General features: G+C 40.8%; 2 protein-coding genes across 4 annotated transcripts; one reads left to right on the forward strand and one right to left on the reverse strand.

Moving 5' to 3' along the window:
• Positions 1-125: 125 nt before the first annotated feature.
• bmb (brambleberry) lies at positions 126-5,463 on the forward strand. 3 transcript variants are annotated; one of them, XM_056603678.1, is made up of 13 exons: positions 126-240; positions 970-1,220; positions 1,397-1,525; positions 1,749-1,934; positions 2,648-2,870; positions 3,171-3,287; positions 3,382-3,561; positions 3,831-4,037; positions 4,127-4,265; positions 4,443-4,495; positions 4,593-4,726; positions 4,992-5,092; positions 5,214-5,463. In XM_056603678.1, exons 2-13 carry the CDS (start codon positions 975-977, stop codon positions 5,338-5,340), a joined length of 1,842 nt encoding a protein of 613 aa, XP_056459653.1. In that variant the 5' UTR covers positions 126-240; positions 970-974; the 3' UTR covers positions 5,341-5,463. The 3 variants fall into 3 exon arrangements, with proteins under 3 accessions (XP_056459653.1, XP_056459651.1, XP_056459652.1); XM_056603676.1 differs by lacking the exon at positions 126-240 and adding an exon at positions 466-574; XM_056603677.1 differs by lacking the exon at positions 126-240 and having other exon boundaries at positions 496-1,220.
• On the reverse strand, positions 4,945-13,249 carry LOC130393094 (GDP-L-fucose synthase-like). Its single transcript, XM_056603679.1, has 10 exons — positions 13,108-13,249; positions 12,300-12,451; positions 12,065-12,179; positions 11,836-11,964; positions 8,574-8,647; positions 8,356-8,489; positions 8,119-8,250; positions 7,955-8,034; positions 7,691-7,790; positions 4,945-7,594 (listed from the first exon to the last, which is right to left on the reverse strand). Exons 1-10 carry the CDS (start codon positions 13,108-13,110, stop codon positions 7,539-7,541), a joined length of 975 nt encoding a protein of 324 aa, XP_056459654.1. The 5' UTR covers positions 13,111-13,249; the 3' UTR covers positions 4,945-7,538.
• Between the last annotated feature and the right edge of the window lie 3,669 nt (positions 13,250-16,918).

Raw genomic sequence — 16,918 nt, forward strand, 5'->3', positions numbered from 1 at the left:
ATGACGCAAAGCAAAATCATCTCTACAGATGTCATGTTTGCGAATGTCGATGCCGTTAATTTGTGAAACGACAGTCACTGCCCTCTAGAGGATTTATTGCGTAACATCCATAACAACGCTGAAACCAGACGGAGGTATGAAGGGTAGTTCCGGGGGCAACGTTTGGGGCGACGGACGAATTTCGTCCGGATCCGGAGGTATGGATCGGCCTTTACGCGTCCGGTGGAATCAGCTGTCTGTGTGAGTTGACCTCGGTTGACCTGGGGTCAAATGTGAAAGGGCAGCGAATCTCGTAGCCTGGAAATGAGTTGATACCAAAGGTTGGCTGGAATCTTACCACAGGGTAACCCAGCCGGGCGGGTCGCTCCATTTCGTGCGTTGGGGAATTATTGCAGTTTTTGTTAAAAAATAAAAAATAAAACGAGCATATCCTACACTACCACTGATTTCATTAGCTGATTTCTGTACATCGCTGAAATGGGTAGGCTGATTTGTTATTTGTATCAGCTGGGCCTTAATCCCGTCGGTGATGCCTTTGAGAACGATCAGCCTTCAGATTTGGATAACAAAATAGGTTACTTTTGAGCACGACATCAAAACCTTTCTTTTATGTTTCCTGTTTTCGCTAAACTCTTGTTTACAATTAATTAAGTGTTAACTTACTTTTAGTAGCCGTGAAATTTAAGATTAGGCTGTTTGACATGCTTGAATGAACTCGGGATCTTTGTCAAGGAAATAAACAAGATAATTACTTTTTAATTTATGTCTAGAGTGCACTGCGTTGGTCACTGTTACTGAGATTGGATGCGTTTTAATTTTTACCAGATTTTCCCTTTTCATTATATTGCGGTGGTCTTTTATTTGAGGCATCACTGTAGTGATATCTCCTGTTCCTCTAAGATGCATATGGTACAGCTGTCAAAAGTATAGGATATCAATTTATAGTTTGTATTGTTTTTCTCTTTGCAGTTATAATGGCCCCATTTGTCTTTCGACGACTTTGTTCACTACTTTTCTGTATGTTGGCATTAAGATGTCATGTCAGCAATGGGTTATTTGAATGGTTAAAGCCAGCACAGGCTCCTCCTGCAGCAACTCTCCCAGCTATCGGACCAACTGCAAAAGACTCCATTCCGTTTGAAATGACTATTGCAGATGAGAAATTCTTGGCGGAAGCAAGGCAGATGGAACTCAGCCCCTTGGGTAGCTGCCATTATAAGGTAAAACAAAAATGTTAAGTGTTTCGCACTACTTGCAATGCTGAGTTAACATAACAACCCGAGCTAGGAGCAAGCTTGAGATGGCCAGAGTATCAGTTAAATTGTCATGCAGGTCTTTGAATCTTTGACGTCCATTTATTTTTCAATTAAAAACGGATCCTTCCTATCCTTTGAAGGTGGTTGCTCAGTTGAAGTCCACCTGTGAAAGTCTATCAGAAGAGCAGCTTGCCAAGCTTGGAGTGATGCTGTTCAACTGCCAAGCCCAGGTGGAGGGCCGCCCAACCTACCCCTGCTCAGAGGAAATGGTATTTACTCTGTTTCAGATACCTAAACGACAGGAAAGATGCACCAAACCATAAATCAAAAAATACATGGTGTATACAAGATGTGTGTTATTTGAGACATTATTGGGAGTTTTGTTTTATAACTTGCATTGGACTTTACGTTCAATTTGTGAAAATGTTAAAATTGTCTCTAAAAGAAAAATACTTTAATACAAGTAGTTAAATATCTCGTTCTTATTTGCAGTCAATTAAGGAGTGTACAGCGGAAATGGACTCTGATACATGGAACGCGTACCACATAGTCAGCAACCGAGTGCGCTCTGTGTGCTATGGCACGCGCCAACTGCACTTTCGGCGAAAGGCGGAGATGACCGTGAATGCTCTCATCTCCACAGCCAGCAGCCAACTAGATGCCATGAATGAGCTAAAGGTGACTGTTCTCGCCTTTTACAATTTTAGAGAATTTATGTCAAGCTGACCTTCGAGTTTCATGTGGACGCTGTTTGCAGGAAGGCCAATGTAGTGGGAATTTGCGTCTAGGACAGATGAGACTTCTAATGCAAAAATAGCACAATAGTTTAGAAAATTAACCAGTCTCCTCTCTAGCAGAATACAGTTTTACACAGACTTTTAATAGTTTCACCCCCTCCCCGCAATGCATCTGTCCATACATCATGTGAGGGAAATGTTTGCATACAGTAGTTTTTCTCATATAGATATTGGGGACCATCTTTTTACTGGTCCTCTGATCATCCTTTCTCCACTGGTATGAGTAATTTACCCTGGATTATATATAAACGGATTAAAGGTTTTTGTCAAAGTTTAGCAAAATTGCTGGCATGACCTTGAATGACCTTCCTAATTTCTACAAGATTAGGACTTTGAAGAAGGTCCGGCCAATACTGGCTGATCCTAGTAAATCCCTTTTTAAAAGGAGTTTCTATCAAGTTGCTGCAAATACAATCTGCCACGATGTAGTACCAATATACTTAAACACAATTGTATTCCTGCTGAATTTGGCCTTTCTAAATAACTCGCAATTTGTCCTAAAACAAATTGCCCCTCAGATATTAGATATCCTTGATACTTGATCATTAAGATGAGTTAATGGTCTTAACTGTGCCGATCCCTTCTTGGTTCTAGGATGGCCAAGTTGAGCTCAAGGAGTTGACTGTGGCTTCATTGGATAAACTCATGCAGGGCCACAAAGCTTTGCAGGCCCAGCAGGGAGTACTCTGGGAGGGTCAGGGGCAACTGGAGCGCTCCCTTGACGTCAACCTTGAGCAACTTGGCAAGGAGAAGGCTCTTATAGCCTCTGGACAACAGCTGGTAGCTCAGCTCATTCAGGGCATTACACACAGAATGGGTAAGAACACCAGAAGCGCCATACATTGTAAATGTGACAAAGTTTAGAGCGATGCAAGCAAATGCATCAAAGCAATACCACCAACAGACGGACACTTAAAGAAATATACAGAATGTTGTCAGAACGTACATGTGTTAAACTGCAGACTGCCATAGTTTGTGTTGGTAACGTGTGAAGTGATCTAAATGAACGTCATGCTGCATTAGTTCATTATGAGTTTAAGAATTTTAATCAATATGGACTGTATGTAATATGGACGCAAGTTGCAAAAGCCCTGCCCACAGCTGTCTCTTTCCTTAGAGAATGTGAGTGAGCAGTTGAAGGGTCAAGGGTCTGAGGTGCAGGAAAACCACAAGGCCATTATTGAAGACCTTGCACACGTTCGAGACAAAGCACAGGATATCTATCATAAAATCGGTAAACATAACCTGAATAATTAAATGTAAATAAACCAGATGTTTACTTTGGTTTTGTTTTTTGTATAATTTATCTTTTCTTCTCTGTACTTCAGACAGTAGTATGGTGGAGTTTGTTCAATACCAGGACACGACAGCGCAGTACTACACAGACCTGATGCGCAAGCTTGAGCGGATGAACGGCACGCTTGGGTTCATGCTGCATTATCTAGATGACATGCAGAACCGCATAGAAGGCCGTCTCCACATGATCCAGGGATACCTAGGCTGGGCAGGTACAAAAATGAGTGGCTCCAAGCAGGCGGTGCGTGTTTTGAGATAAGACACTTTTCATAATAGGGAAAACATGGGTCTGTTTCAGTGTAGACACAACTAGTTGGGTAAATATTGACCATGCTGGTGCTGCGACAGATATCAATGAAACCGGTCTAGTCTTAGAACTGCTTGAACAGCAAGTTAGTTTACCCAACTCGACGAGCTGTGAAGGGTCCATTGTTCCACAATAATACAAGCTTTCTTTCTCCCGGTTTCCACTTATATACAGGTCTAAGCCTGGCTGCCATGTGCACATGTGTGCTACACGCTGGCTATTTACTAATGGGTGCCATACTGTTGACCTTCCTGCGTAGTCCGTTTTTCTCCCGGGTGACGCTGCTGTTCACGGTCTCCCTCAACGCTGTAGCGGAGGTCAACCAGCAACCGGCGCTGGATTTCACTGGCCTAAGCCTGCTGGTTCTCGTGCTGACACTTGGTAGGGCTGGGAGAGAGCTAACGTGGCGATGGAGTTGTGCTTATAATGAGCTCATTGTCACTAACCGTTGTGTATGGGTGTATGCACAGGTCATTTGTTAGTCAATCAGTTCTTGCTGACATGCTCCAAGATGAGGGATAAGACGTCCTGTCTGTCACTTCCGCCTTGTGAAATCGTGGAGCCGGTGAACCAGCGTGTGTCATTTGAGTACCACTCTACACCACTGAGGTGAGCTGGCACTGGGTTGAGTTCCACAACAGAATTTAAAGAAGAAACTCAAGGAACCACACCAGTGTCACTAATGTATAACAATTAGTCAAGATTTTCTATTATATTGTAGAAATACAGGGATAGAAAATTGCACATCTTATCTTGATAATGCCTGCTTCCATTTCCCCACTCAAGAAGTGAATGTGATCACTTGATGGAACAAGACCCTTTGGATTTTTTTATTCACGGTATGGACCGGTGTATATCCTTTTTTATTATATTAAATGTTAGCTATTCGGGGAGGGGGGGGGAATAACTGCATTGACTATAAATCTGAATTCACAGGTGATCCATGTCCGTCACCTCCCGACGGGTCTCCCAACCAGGAGCCCTTGTACCTCGAGGAAAGAGTAGTGTCAGTTAAGGGTACACCGACTCAATCCACCCCGAAGCTAATGAGGGTGTCCAGGCTCTCAATGGTGAGAATAACGAGATCTAGATTTCGTTTTATTAGACGTGACCTTTCCCAATGACTTGCGTTTTTCAACATTTTTTTTTTACTGTTAGCCCGAAATTGTGTGATGTTTCAAGGGATAACATTCAATTAATCGATTTTACTTATTTCTTATGACGCAGCTCAGCCGTTATCTACTTCTAAATTAAATCGTTTTTTGTTTTTTTTAAATCAAATGAAAAAAAAGACTTCAGAAATGTTTATTAATCAACTTTGGTTTTATTTCACAGGATGTAATCAAGGTCGTTCCTCTAAGAAACCTAGGCCATGTTTTTGATAGTGTGAGTGATACACATAATTCTAGTTTCAACACCTCACTAGCAGGCAACAGGTATGTGTTATTTTCTTCAAACATTTGGACCTACATTTGTTCGAAATGTAATGGCAATGATCACACTTTCATTCGGTCCTTTTTTCTGCCTTCCACTTCCCTTTGTTATTTCCAATGGTAGCACTTTATCACGGCGCCAGTTGTGCAATGGCATCACTAAGACGGGCAAGGCTTGTAAGAGGAGCGCCACCCGGGGACATGAATACTGCAAAGTACATGAAGGAGGCTACACTTATGTCAACCCCTGAAAAGCCTTCCTTGGACTTATTTTTTTAAATGTTTGTTTTTGTTGTTAACTGGAGAGAGGCATATTTAAAGCATTGTCTTTTTATATTTCACAAGTTTATTTGAATAAATTATTTTTACTTTTGTATTAGTCTTCCGGTAATTCTTTGTCACTCATTCCTCTAAACGTAAAAGCACATAACGATGAACACTGTTTCAAACTCATTTAAGATCTTTTGATGTATGTATGTGCTTTGATTGCCAGAATATTTTACATCTTTATGCAATGAGCTGGACCATTTAAAGAAGCAGTCTAGTTTATTTTGTTGCATCAGTGTTAGGAGGAAGACAAATGCCAAGTTTGAATTGTTTACACCCATTCAAATCTTCACCTCCTCTGTCCACCGTAGATCCAGCGGCATCTCCTGTATGCCCTACTGTCTTCGAGCAGTTCTACCCACTGTCGCTCTCTGAGCTATCGCAGGTGGTTACAAAATTGAGACCTTCACAATATCCGCTAGACAGTATTCCTGCCAGATTACTGAAAGACGTGTCTAACACTGTTGGCCCATACATTTTAACGTTAATAAACATCTGTTTTTAAACATGCTATAGTCCAGCCAATTATAAAAAAACACAACGTCGACCCCTCTGTTCTCTCCAGCTTTAGGCCTATCTCTAAGCTTCCCTTCCTCTCTAAAGTGTTAGAAAAAGTAGTTTTAGAACAACTGCAGGTACACCTGGATTTTAATGACATAACAGAAAAGTTTCAGTCTGGTTTTAAATCACGCCACAGCACAGAAACGGCACTTTTAAAAATCTTTAATGATCTTTTAACTGTCGACTCGGGGAGCTCTGCTGCGCTCGTGCTTTTAGACTTGACTGCTGCCTTTGACACAGTCGACCACCAGATTCTTTTATCCCGCCTGGAACTCTGTGTTGGTATTACTGGGAATGTCCTAAAATGGTTCAAGTCATATCTGTCCAAGAGAACCTTCTCTGTTCATCTAGGCCAGTACTCCTCAGCTGCAGCCCCACTAGTCTGTGGGGTCCCCCAAGGCTCTATTTTATCTCCAATTCTTTTTGCGTTATATCTGCTGCCCCTAGGTTCCATTTTTAAAAAACACAACATCTCGTTCCACTGCTTCGCAGATGATCTACAAATATACCTGCCATTAAAATCAAACAAAGAATCAACAAATGCATTGTCAAACTGTCTGAAAGATGTGAAAACCTGGTTGGAACTTTAACTTCCTATCACTAAACAATGAAAAAACCGAAATAATTGTTTTTGGCAAATCCGAACTGCTGGATGGCATCGACAGTGTTCTTGGTCCCCTTGCCTCCTACAGCCACCCTTCTGTCAGAAACCTCAGTTATTTTCGACTGGTTTTAAATTTAACAAGCAAATAAGCTCAGTTGTGAAGACAAGCTTCTTCCAGCTGCGACTCCTAGCGAAAGTAAAGCCGTATCTCCCACCAAAGGACTTTGAAAGAGTCATTCACCTGTTCGTAATGTCCCGTCTAGACTACTGTAATTCTCTATACTTTGGTGTGGACAAATGTCTGCTCCGTCGCCTGCAACTGGTCCAAAATGCTGCTGCACATCTCCTCACTGGAAAAAGGCGATATGACCACATTACCCCTGTCCTGGCCTCTCTCCACTGGCTTCCTGTGGTTTTTAGAATTCAATTCAAAATTTTGTTGTTTACTTTTAAATCGCTACATGGGCTGGCACCTAAATATATGTCAGAGCTGGTCTGCATCCATGCTCCATCTAGAGAAATTCGGTCAGCTCATGCTGCTGGATGTACCCAGGTGCAGACAAAAAACAAAAGGCGCAGAGCCTTCGCTGTGGCCGCTCCTAATCTTTGGAACAGTCTCCCCCTGAGTCTGAGATCTGCCCAGTCCATGGAACAGTTCAAAACACAACTAAAGACTCACTTTTTTACATTGGCTTTTAATACAGATTAAGATTTTATTTTATCTTATTCATTGTTGTTGCTAATATGCAATATTAAGCCTTCTTGTTCTTTTTTTTTTATATTGTATTCGTGTACAGCACTTTGGTCAACTACTGTTGTTTTAAAATGTGCTATATAAATAAACTTGACTTGACTTGATTAAAAAGATTAAAAAAGTTCCCATAGCAAAACTTAACCTATAGCCCAACACATGTCTTTTAATGTCCTTATCAACTGAAACCCTTCCATCTCAGCGTTTCACTTGCGTGCGTTGTCGTAGTTGGCCACAAACCAATCACAGGTTTCCTTCAAAGCTGTAAAATAAAAAATAGTTACATCTTTTGGAAAAACTCACTTCCTGCAATGCTACATAGTCTTTCAACAAACAAGCACAGAAAAAACAGCAGTACCTTTTTCAAACGGCGTAAAGGCAAAGTTTGGGAGGTAGCGCATCAACTTTGCATTACTGGCGGTCTTTTTGAACTGACCATCTGATTTATCTGTGTCATACTGGTGGGCAACGATTAAGGAAAGCAAACCATTTGTCAGCATTTTCAGAAACATCTTAAAGTGTGACGTCATTCATTGCTTTTTCATCAGGGAAGTCGATGTGTTTGGATTTTTCCTCATAGCTTAAACAATTGTCACTACTTTGAACCGGATGAAAAGGATACAACCACTTCTTCTTTGAAGTCTAGTGCTCGCACCACTGCCTCGGCTGCTTCTTTGATGGACACCTCTTCTTCCTCTCCAACTGTGACCAATGAGAAGGGAACTAGATAGTTTGGCTCGCTCACAAGGAAAAAAATATGTGTTGGCTGCTGACCACAGAACTCACCAGAGAGTATGATGGGCTCAACCTCATTATAGTCCCTCACCACCCACAGGACCAGACGGGCCAGGTCCAAAGAGTAGATGAATTGCCTTCTAGGCGTGCCAGAACCCCATACTACCAAGGGCTTCCCCTCCTCTGGCAGACCAAGGAGCCAAACACACGCACAGGAGGGAAAAATAAAATTAAAAAAAGTACTTCCATCTCTGCACCCAATTCTTGCTTAGCTACGAAAAGTCTTACTTTGAGCCCTGTAGGCTTTGTGTATTAAGCCAGGAAGCACGTGTCCATCCTCAATGTTAAAGTTGTCATGAGGACCAAACACATTGGTAGGAATCACAGATGTGTAGCTACGCCCATACTGCTCAAAATAAGCCCTGTAAAAAATAAAACGACACTTGACATGCATAGGTACATATTCCATTCAATGATATGTACCAAATAAACAACGGATTACATACCTATTATGCACATCTATCATTCTTTTTGCATAGGAGTAGCCAAAGTTAGATGCGTGTGGTGGACCATTATGAATCTGGAATTTAAAGAAGCATCAGAATTAGTCTGTTTAGTTTTCCAAACCATGATATAGCATGTTAGAGAACAGGTGCTGAGAAATACACAAAATAAAAATATTTAGTTCCTCAACAAACACACTTTTGTGATACAATAGTATTGGAGCAGCACATATCTGTTGGTGTATTTATCTGCATTCAAACTTATTGACTCATATGAACTTAAAGTGACTATATGTAACCGAATTGCGAACACATAGGGAGAAAAAAAGCTCTTCAAGGTTGAAAAAACTAAAATCTCAGTGGTGAACCGGTACTATCGTAAAATCAGATTCTAAATGGCAGATTATGAGACAATTGCTGAGGTTGCAATACCTCATATGAATCAATCTTACACATTGTCAATTTAACTAAGGTGGCAAATATTGTATGAAATATCCCATATCAAGGTTTTTTAGGGTTATTAATTGCATTTGGGGGTACTATGCCTTTATGTTAAAAATACACATTATTTTCACTGTTCATTTCTGCAAAACCAATTTCAGCATCTTTCAAAAACATAGTTTTGTATCATGTCGCTTTAAGGCCCCCCTCTCTAGTAGCCCAGTCTGCCGTGATTGGTCACGGCAGATTGTGTATAAATATTGAACTAACGACGGCTCTGAATCTACAGTATCAGAATGCCTCATGGGATTCAACGCTTTGCGCGCGTGTCGGTAAATTCACACCGAGAAGTTGTAAACATTGCGGGCAGTGTTGGGGGTCGTAACGCGTTACAATAACGATATTACTTTTTTGGGTAACGAAGTAAAGTAACGCATTACATTTAAAATATCGGTAACTACACTACTTTACTAGACTATAGTAACGCGCTTTCCTGCGTTACCCAAGCCATGGTTGCCTGCGTGTAAAGTCCTGGGCCTCGTTTCCAGATAACGATGGATCTTCACTCGTATGATCATTCTCACGATGGATCTTGCGAACCATTGGGAATTTCTTTGGAACGTTTCCCGAAACTCCTCTTAACATGGACGCGCGTTCACTGCACTCACGACGGTCGTAGGATTGTAACTGTCCACTGACACGGTGCTGAAACGGGCTATGTAGGAGAGGGAGACGCAGGAATATAGCAGGAAAATGGGGTAAAAAAAAAGATCTCCCAATTACGGCCAAGAGCAGAGTAGCCTACGAAAAGAATAGACTGCAATAAAATGAATGCTAAAGATATTAAAACACAATTGATTAGGCCTAGGCCGACATGTGCTATATCACTCCTAATCCTGAACTCACTTTGCATACATTTTTTGTGTATTATTGGATGTGTTTTAATAAAATGCATCCAATACACGGAATGTGGGCTGGTGACGCCACTGAGGCTACAGTAGGCTAACGATGCTCTAACAGTGTTCAAGTGTTGGAGCACAGAAGCAGGTGACACAGATAGACAGGCTGGTTGCAGGCTTCATTGTAGAAGACATGCTTCCCCTGTCGACTGTTGAATCACCCAGATTTAGAAAAATAGTAGATGAAATACCGCGACTCGCAAGCCAACAACCGACAGGAAAACATTTTCCCATAACCTGAACAAGTGTTATACTGACAAGGAATCGAAGCTCAAAATTATTTGAGTTCTCCCTGGATCATGTGTCCGCCAACAACAAGTTACTTAGCATTCCTAAGTAACTAAGTAACTAAGTAACTTTTTTTCTCAAGTTTTAAAGTAATGCTGTCTATCCAGTGCACCGTCATCCCTAAATTAGGAATGACGGTGCACTGGATAAACAGCATTGCTTTAAAACTTGATAAGGCTGCTCTTGCCTGCAAGAGGGTGAGAGGAAAACCCACTAACGATGACATAGCTTGCGAAATAGATCAGGTTCATTCAGCCCTTGGACCACATAAAGTAACAGCATGTGTCACCGCCGCTTAAGTGCATTTCTGTTTTAATTGTATGGGATAAAGTGACCATTTATATTTTTCATTGACCACTTCATTTTTGTCCTCATGTTTCCCAAAGCCTGTGTTTTGAAACTTGTGTGTCGCTACTGATTGACCTCACCGTAGCCTACTTTATCTTGTTGTTTGTAGATTTTCTTTTCTTTGTGCAGACAGGGATATTGTTCTATCATATGGGCTACATATAGATTTATAGAATAAACACTAAGTGATGATAGGGCTATGATGTTTGTCTATGTATCTACAGTAAATTAAGAAACGGGAAAGTAAAGTAATAAGTAGTGAAGTTACTTTTCAAGTGCAGTAACTAGTTAAGTAATCACATTACAATTCACAGAAGTAACTAGTAATAAGTAACCAGGGTTTCCCCCAGCACTATCTTGTTAAGGCGGCTGCCTTAACAAGACTAGGGCCCCGCCTTGACTACCAATGTATTGAAAAAAAAAATAAAAAAATAAAAAGTTTAAAAAAGTTTAAAAAATAAAAAGTTCAATTACAGCAGGGCGCTGGAACTGTTCTTTGTACAGCCACGCTGAATTGCGTGCACTGATGCCTCTTGTCAGCTGTGCCGCAAATAAGATCCAAAAAAGGAACTGTAAATAGTTGAATTTGCATACAAAAGTTAAGTGTATTGTCCATTATTTGTATTTAATTTGCACTTTTCTTTAATTTTATTTTGTAGTGTCTGCATGTTTGCACAACATTTGTACCTACTGTTGTTTATTTATATGGAAATAAACAGTCGTTTATTTCATTCATGCGTACTGGCATCTTTGAGCAAAATACCCCCAAAATTTTTCCCCCCCCAACAACACCACCGACTGCTTACCACCTTGACTGAGACATTTACTGGGGGAAACACTGAGTAACTAATTACTTTTTTTGAGTAACTACCCCAAAACTGATTGCGGGTAGCCGGGAGGCACGACTTCTGCCCTGCACAGTCTGACGTCACACTATTACGGAAGTAAAGTTTGAGCGCAAACAAGCTGTTTCAAACACTTGGGGGGACATTCTCGGTGGGCTCAAATACTCCCCCTGGCTTGGACATCGATTTTTCTAATTTAGCATACGTAAAACATGCATACATTACATACATCATATAACAATCTCAAGCAATGGGAAAAAGTCGAAAAAGCATGATAGCACCCCTTTTAAAGTGTTGTGCTACAAAAATACCCAAATCGTAATGTAGATTCAGGTCAAGACACTTTGGAAGACACACTGGAAGACCATAACCATCACTTCTCACCATTGTTTCGTCGATAGGATAGGTGGTCTTGTCTGGAAATATGCATGTAGAAAGGCAGGAAACCACTTTTACTGCATCCACTTCGTGTGCTGCCTGCAGCACATTGTCATTGATGTAGATGTTGTTCCTCTGTTGAACGCACACGCACAATACAAAAGCACGATATAAAATACTCAGCATAATCAATGCAATCCCTATAAAATTTGCCAGTGCTGTGGTTGCCTCTTACCCAGAAGTCCAAATTCACCCTCATGTTCTTAAAGAGACCGCCCACCATTGCGGCCAAATGAATGACATGTGTGGGCTTATGCTTTTGGAATACGGCTTGCGTTTCCTCCTTGTTCCTGAAGAAAGACCAGGGTAAAAGGAAAGTAGTTTTTTAATGTTTGTGTGTAAGCATGGTAGTACAACTAGCTTCCATAACGTAAAAGCAGCAAGCCAGGTAGAAGCAAATGTGAACATACATTAGGTCGGCATCTTTGGAGGAGAGAAAAATCCACTCTTCCCCATCCTTTCCTCCCCCCTCTTCGTTGATCACATGTTGTATGGCTCTTCCCACCAAGCCAGAACCGCCTGTCACCAGTACCCTCTTTTGAGCTGTGTGGCACACTGCCATCTATCAAGAGATCACAATTAGAACAAACAAGTGGTGTCTTCTACATTTTTCCTTTAAAGCAGGGAACGATAGACAATACCTGATTTATCAGGTATGGGTAATGTTGATTAACGCATACTGGGCTCCCAACGTTTACGCGAATCAATGAATCCCATGAGGCATTCTGATACTGTAGATTCAGAGCCGTCGTTAGTTCAATATTTATACACAAGCCAATTAGCCAAACTAAAACGCAATTCAAAGGGAAACGTCACGTTTCAAAATGTACCCAATGAATCCACTTGTTGAGAAGTTTATAGCTCTGCAACAGTAAAAAAGCAAGTACATGAGCAGCCAAGATCCGGTGTGGGAGTAACCGGAGCCATTTAGAGAGGGGTAATGTATTTGGGTTTAACGCAGATGGGCTGTATCAAATACAGATTAAAACTGACCTTTGCTACAATTGATTAATTATGAAAACTCCTTAAGAATAATCAATTCGTTTTTGGTTTACTATAACAGTAAACCAAATGTGGTGCAATGATGCTCCCCTTCCAACGGATAGTTATGTTATTATTCTTAACGGGCTTCTCTTCCTATAAACTCGGCTGAGCAGTAATCGGTCCTGATCATTCTGAAATAATACGGTACATTCAAATTAAATGGTTGTTTCTTACCATGCAGGAGTAGTTCAGAGGTAGAGAAACGGCTTTTTCCCAAAGTGAAGGCTGCAACCTTGCTAGAACACTTCCTTGCTAGTCTCGTCCTATGGAGAGATGAGGCTAGACTAGCGTGCTGGCTAGAGTGCTGCCCAAGCCCCCGGGTACAGTGCATACTTCCGCAATCCAACAGTGCTCAGCGGCCAAGCCTGGTATTGCAGCTGTTTAAGCGGGCTGTGTACGTGTCCCCTCGATTCATAGGGCCCAGTAATATATATCTCCGTTCACGCCAATAAAAGTGGATAACAGGAATGTGTCTCCGCAAAACATGTCTGGATAAGGATATCAATCAAAGGCTTATAATTATCTTTATGTAATGTACTAAAAAAATAATTAGTTTTCTCTTTTCAAAACGCCACCTCACGCGTTTTATTAGCCGTTTTATGTTATTATTTTTTTGCCGGAGAAGGAGGGGTGGGCAGCTGAAAGAGGAGCAAGGTACGTTTTATTACTCTGTTTTCTGGGAATAATTGACGCAAGCAGAAACCAGAAAACAAGCCGTTTTTTTCGTTTTTTCGTTTTGACAAGAAAACGAAAATCTAAATTTCAGTTTGTTTATTCGTTTTTTGGTTCTTACTGAGCGAAACGAATTTACCACTCAATATCTGGTTTCCGCCGGTGGGCGGGTCCTCTTATTGGCTAGCGTGCTTCATTGCCCTGTGCTCTTCATAATAAAAGTTCTTCCGTTTGATAATGTCGACAAAAATATTGCTGTATTATAGACACTAGCAGACACAGAGGACAACACCACCCACAGTCAAGACTGACACGGCTTCAAATAACAATAATAGTATTCATAATCATTTGAAAATGAGAATTGATGAAGTTAGTCCAGTTGATGTTTAGCCACAGTTAATACATGCAGAGCAGACCTGAGATCGCTGGCTGCTGATTTCCCCACAGCCTGAGAGCTATGAGGAATACAAGTGATCACAACACATTTCTGACAGCTGAAAATTGCGCATTTGTTGACCTTTATCCATTTAAAGTAAACAAATATTTTTTTCTTGTTGAAAGATATTTTATATTGTTTTCATATTATTATTTACTGATGGTGTTTACAGAATGCGAGTGCGTGTTATATTGAAAGCGAGGCTGGGTGTGCCTATGAACATAGTGAAAAACATTAAAAAACCTTAAAAAACAGTGAGTTTTTTAAGGTGCTGTACAAGCAAATCATATTGTCTACTCTGTACAGTGACAGGGAGTGTAAAGTAACCTACTTCATTCAATATCGAATAGGCCTACTGTAGCCTACACTATGTACAAATGGTTTTGCTCATGGCAGTTGTGACAGTCATTTTAACGTGTCAGCAGGCAAGCTTCACTCATTCCAGGATGCATTATGCGTTGTCCTACACAGCAAATGCCAAAGTGTTAAAATCCCAGAGTATTCATGACCAGAGTAGATTTTATACACTTTGGTGTTGAATAGGCACTAAGTACATTTTTTGGGGTGTACCAGAAACACTCTTGGGTGTTGTCTCTAAGTTAATGCTGGTGTAGAGTAATTTAAGTGTTTATTTTAGGATGATGGACTCCCTGAGTGTCCAACGGTTGATTGACGGCCGCACGTCGGCTTAGGTTTCGATTCGTCATTGGCTCGCTGCGCCTCCTCATTGGTTGAATCTAGAGACATGTGACCGTTTGTCCTCTTCCACACTACGCGGCAAACTGTTTCGGCAGAGACGGTGGGTTGACTAGAGAGGATCGAATCAATATCGCCAAGGGATTGCTCAGAGTGAGCGAAGACATTTTTGAACTTCACGGGAATGTAAACAGGTAAGAAAAGTACCAAGTGAATAATTCACAGGGTTTATATGTTTCATAGTTAGTTGTGCGTGTGTCCTTCATATAGGTCAGCAATTGTATTCATAATGGGTCTTCAGAAGGTATTAAAGTCTTAAATGTAACTTGTTCAAACCTGCAGAAACCCTGAATGCAGAATATTCTGCATTTCTTCGTCTTTTAGATCTGATAACCAACTTATAAATGCTAACGATTTTAGCTAACGTCAAACTTAATGGCCAATGCTAATGAGGCACATGTCTTCAATTTAGCTAACGCCTCGTTACCATTTTTAGCTAATGCTAACGAGGCACGTGGCTTTAATTTAGTGGGAGCGTGTCTATGTTCCCCGGGTCCTATGTTCCCCGGGTCCTATGTTCCCCGGGTCCTATGTTCCCCGGGTCCTATGTTCCCCGGGTCCTATGTTCCCCGGGTCCTATGTTCCCCTCTTTGTATGAGACTGGGGAACATAGGACCCTTTAAAAAAAAAAAAAAAAAGGGTCCTATGATAATAACCTGTTTGTATTTGGCCACCTTTTTAGATGCTGACTATTTATTGACAAGAACTTTTTGAACCTTTTATGTTGTGTCACGTGCTTTCATCAGGTGTATTTCATGCTCAAAGTATGTGCTCTCCCTTTTCAGGTTGGGATAGTGACATGGCCTCACTTCTCCTGCTGGTCTACCTCCTGCCACCACCTCCAAGTGGAAAGAAGGGAGCTGTCAAAATCACCATCCGGGAAGCTGTGGATCGTGTAGTGAAGTTTCACAGGGTAATTGTATCCTGATAATTTTTATTTTAAAAGGTATTTTTAAAGGTCCCATGGCATGCCGCCAGAGCTTGTGTGTTGCTGATGGATGTCACAATCTCTGTGTTTGTCAATCTACTTATCGAGTCTTGAAAACAATGGCGTCGACAGGTGATCTACTGATGGTATTGTGTGTATAAAATGTACTTTTTAATAAACAATCTGTACACTTACAAAGTTCTCATTGCCTCGTTTTATATGTTAATACCCTTATTGAACTACCAAAGAAGTGTCGGGCTACTTCTAGCCTTTTAAATGGTTTAAAATAGCAATTTAGTTTTTACCATAACCACTGCCCCCATTGTTTCAATTTTATAGCGTTTTGATAGAATCGGCTAAAAACAGCCAACTGAAGAAAGCGTCTATATGCGTTTTTTTGTACTCCAAAACGAACGTTTCAACTCATTATCATACAAAACATACCCCAAATCCGTTTTACACCGGAATTCCCCTTTAATTGGTTGACAGGGACACATTTATTTATTTTCAAGTTGTTTGTTACATCATATAAATGTAAAACTAAATATGGTTCTTGATGTAAAATAATTAAAAGTTTAACTATAATGTTAACTATATTATATATGTATGCACTGTAACAACAGCAGCATCAATAAAAATATAATGTTTTCAAGAATCTAATGTGTAGACTATTCATTCATGAAGTGTTGATAATTCACCTCAAAGGTGTTGGCTGTACACCAGTCAGAGTACATTCTCACTCTAGAAGTATTAAATAATCAGCTCTGCGAAGTGCTACAAAGCACTGACTTGGAGTACATATTTTCTCTCTCTGGGGTTCTAAGTTTACACTGCAGGTGTAAGGAAGCACTGAATGAGTGCCCAAAAGTACCACTAATAGAGTACATTTGCACTCTCAAAGTGTTCAAATGTAACTCTAAATTTGGAGTACATATTTTGCTCTTCTAACAGTGTTCAGTGAACACTGAACTCTTGGACCTATATATACCCAAAAATGAGTGTTAAATGTACACCCATAGAGTACAATGTACACTGTGATTTTTGCTGTAGCCAACCCAGTCTCACCAATATGCGTACAGATCGCACGGTTTGACACTTTCAAAATGCTTGCAGTACATACGCCAAATGACCATTTCGCGTGCATATGATACGCAAAAACCCGCAAAACCCAGCATTAACTACTGTGGAGTGCG

Source organism: Gadus chalcogrammus, chromosome 12 (assembly GCF_026213295.1).
Source record: "Gadus chalcogrammus isolate NIFS_2021 chromosome 12, NIFS_Gcha_1.0, whole genome shotgun sequence".
NCBI classification, from domain to species: domain Eukaryota; kingdom Metazoa; phylum Chordata; class Actinopteri; order Gadiformes; family Gadidae; genus Gadus; species Gadus chalcogrammus.

Excerpts from the sequence above, each read along its gene's own strand:
- bmb (XM_056603676.1), top strand. The coding sequence starts at position 478 with ATGGGTAGGCTGATTTGTTATTTGTATCAGCTGGGCCTTAATCCCGTC. Across the intron at positions 4,038-4,126 it reads GGTTCTCGTGCTGACACTTG|GTCATTTGTTAGTCAATCAG; the intron begins GTAGGGCTGGGA and ends GTGTATGCACAG. Across the intron at positions 4,496-4,592 it reads TTTGGATTTTTTTATTCACG|GTGATCCATGTCCGTCACCT; the intron begins GTATGGACCGGT and ends CTGAATTCACAG.
- LOC130393094 (XM_056603679.1), bottom strand. Across the intron at positions 8,648-11,835 it reads ATCCTATCGACGAAACAATG|ATTCATAATGGTCCACCACA; the intron begins GTGAGAAGTGAT and ends TTTAAATTCCAG. Across the intron at positions 8,035-8,118 it reads TGAGCCCATCATACTCTCTG|TTGGAGAGGAAGAAGAGGTG; the intron begins GTGAGTTCTGTG and ends CATTGGTCACAG.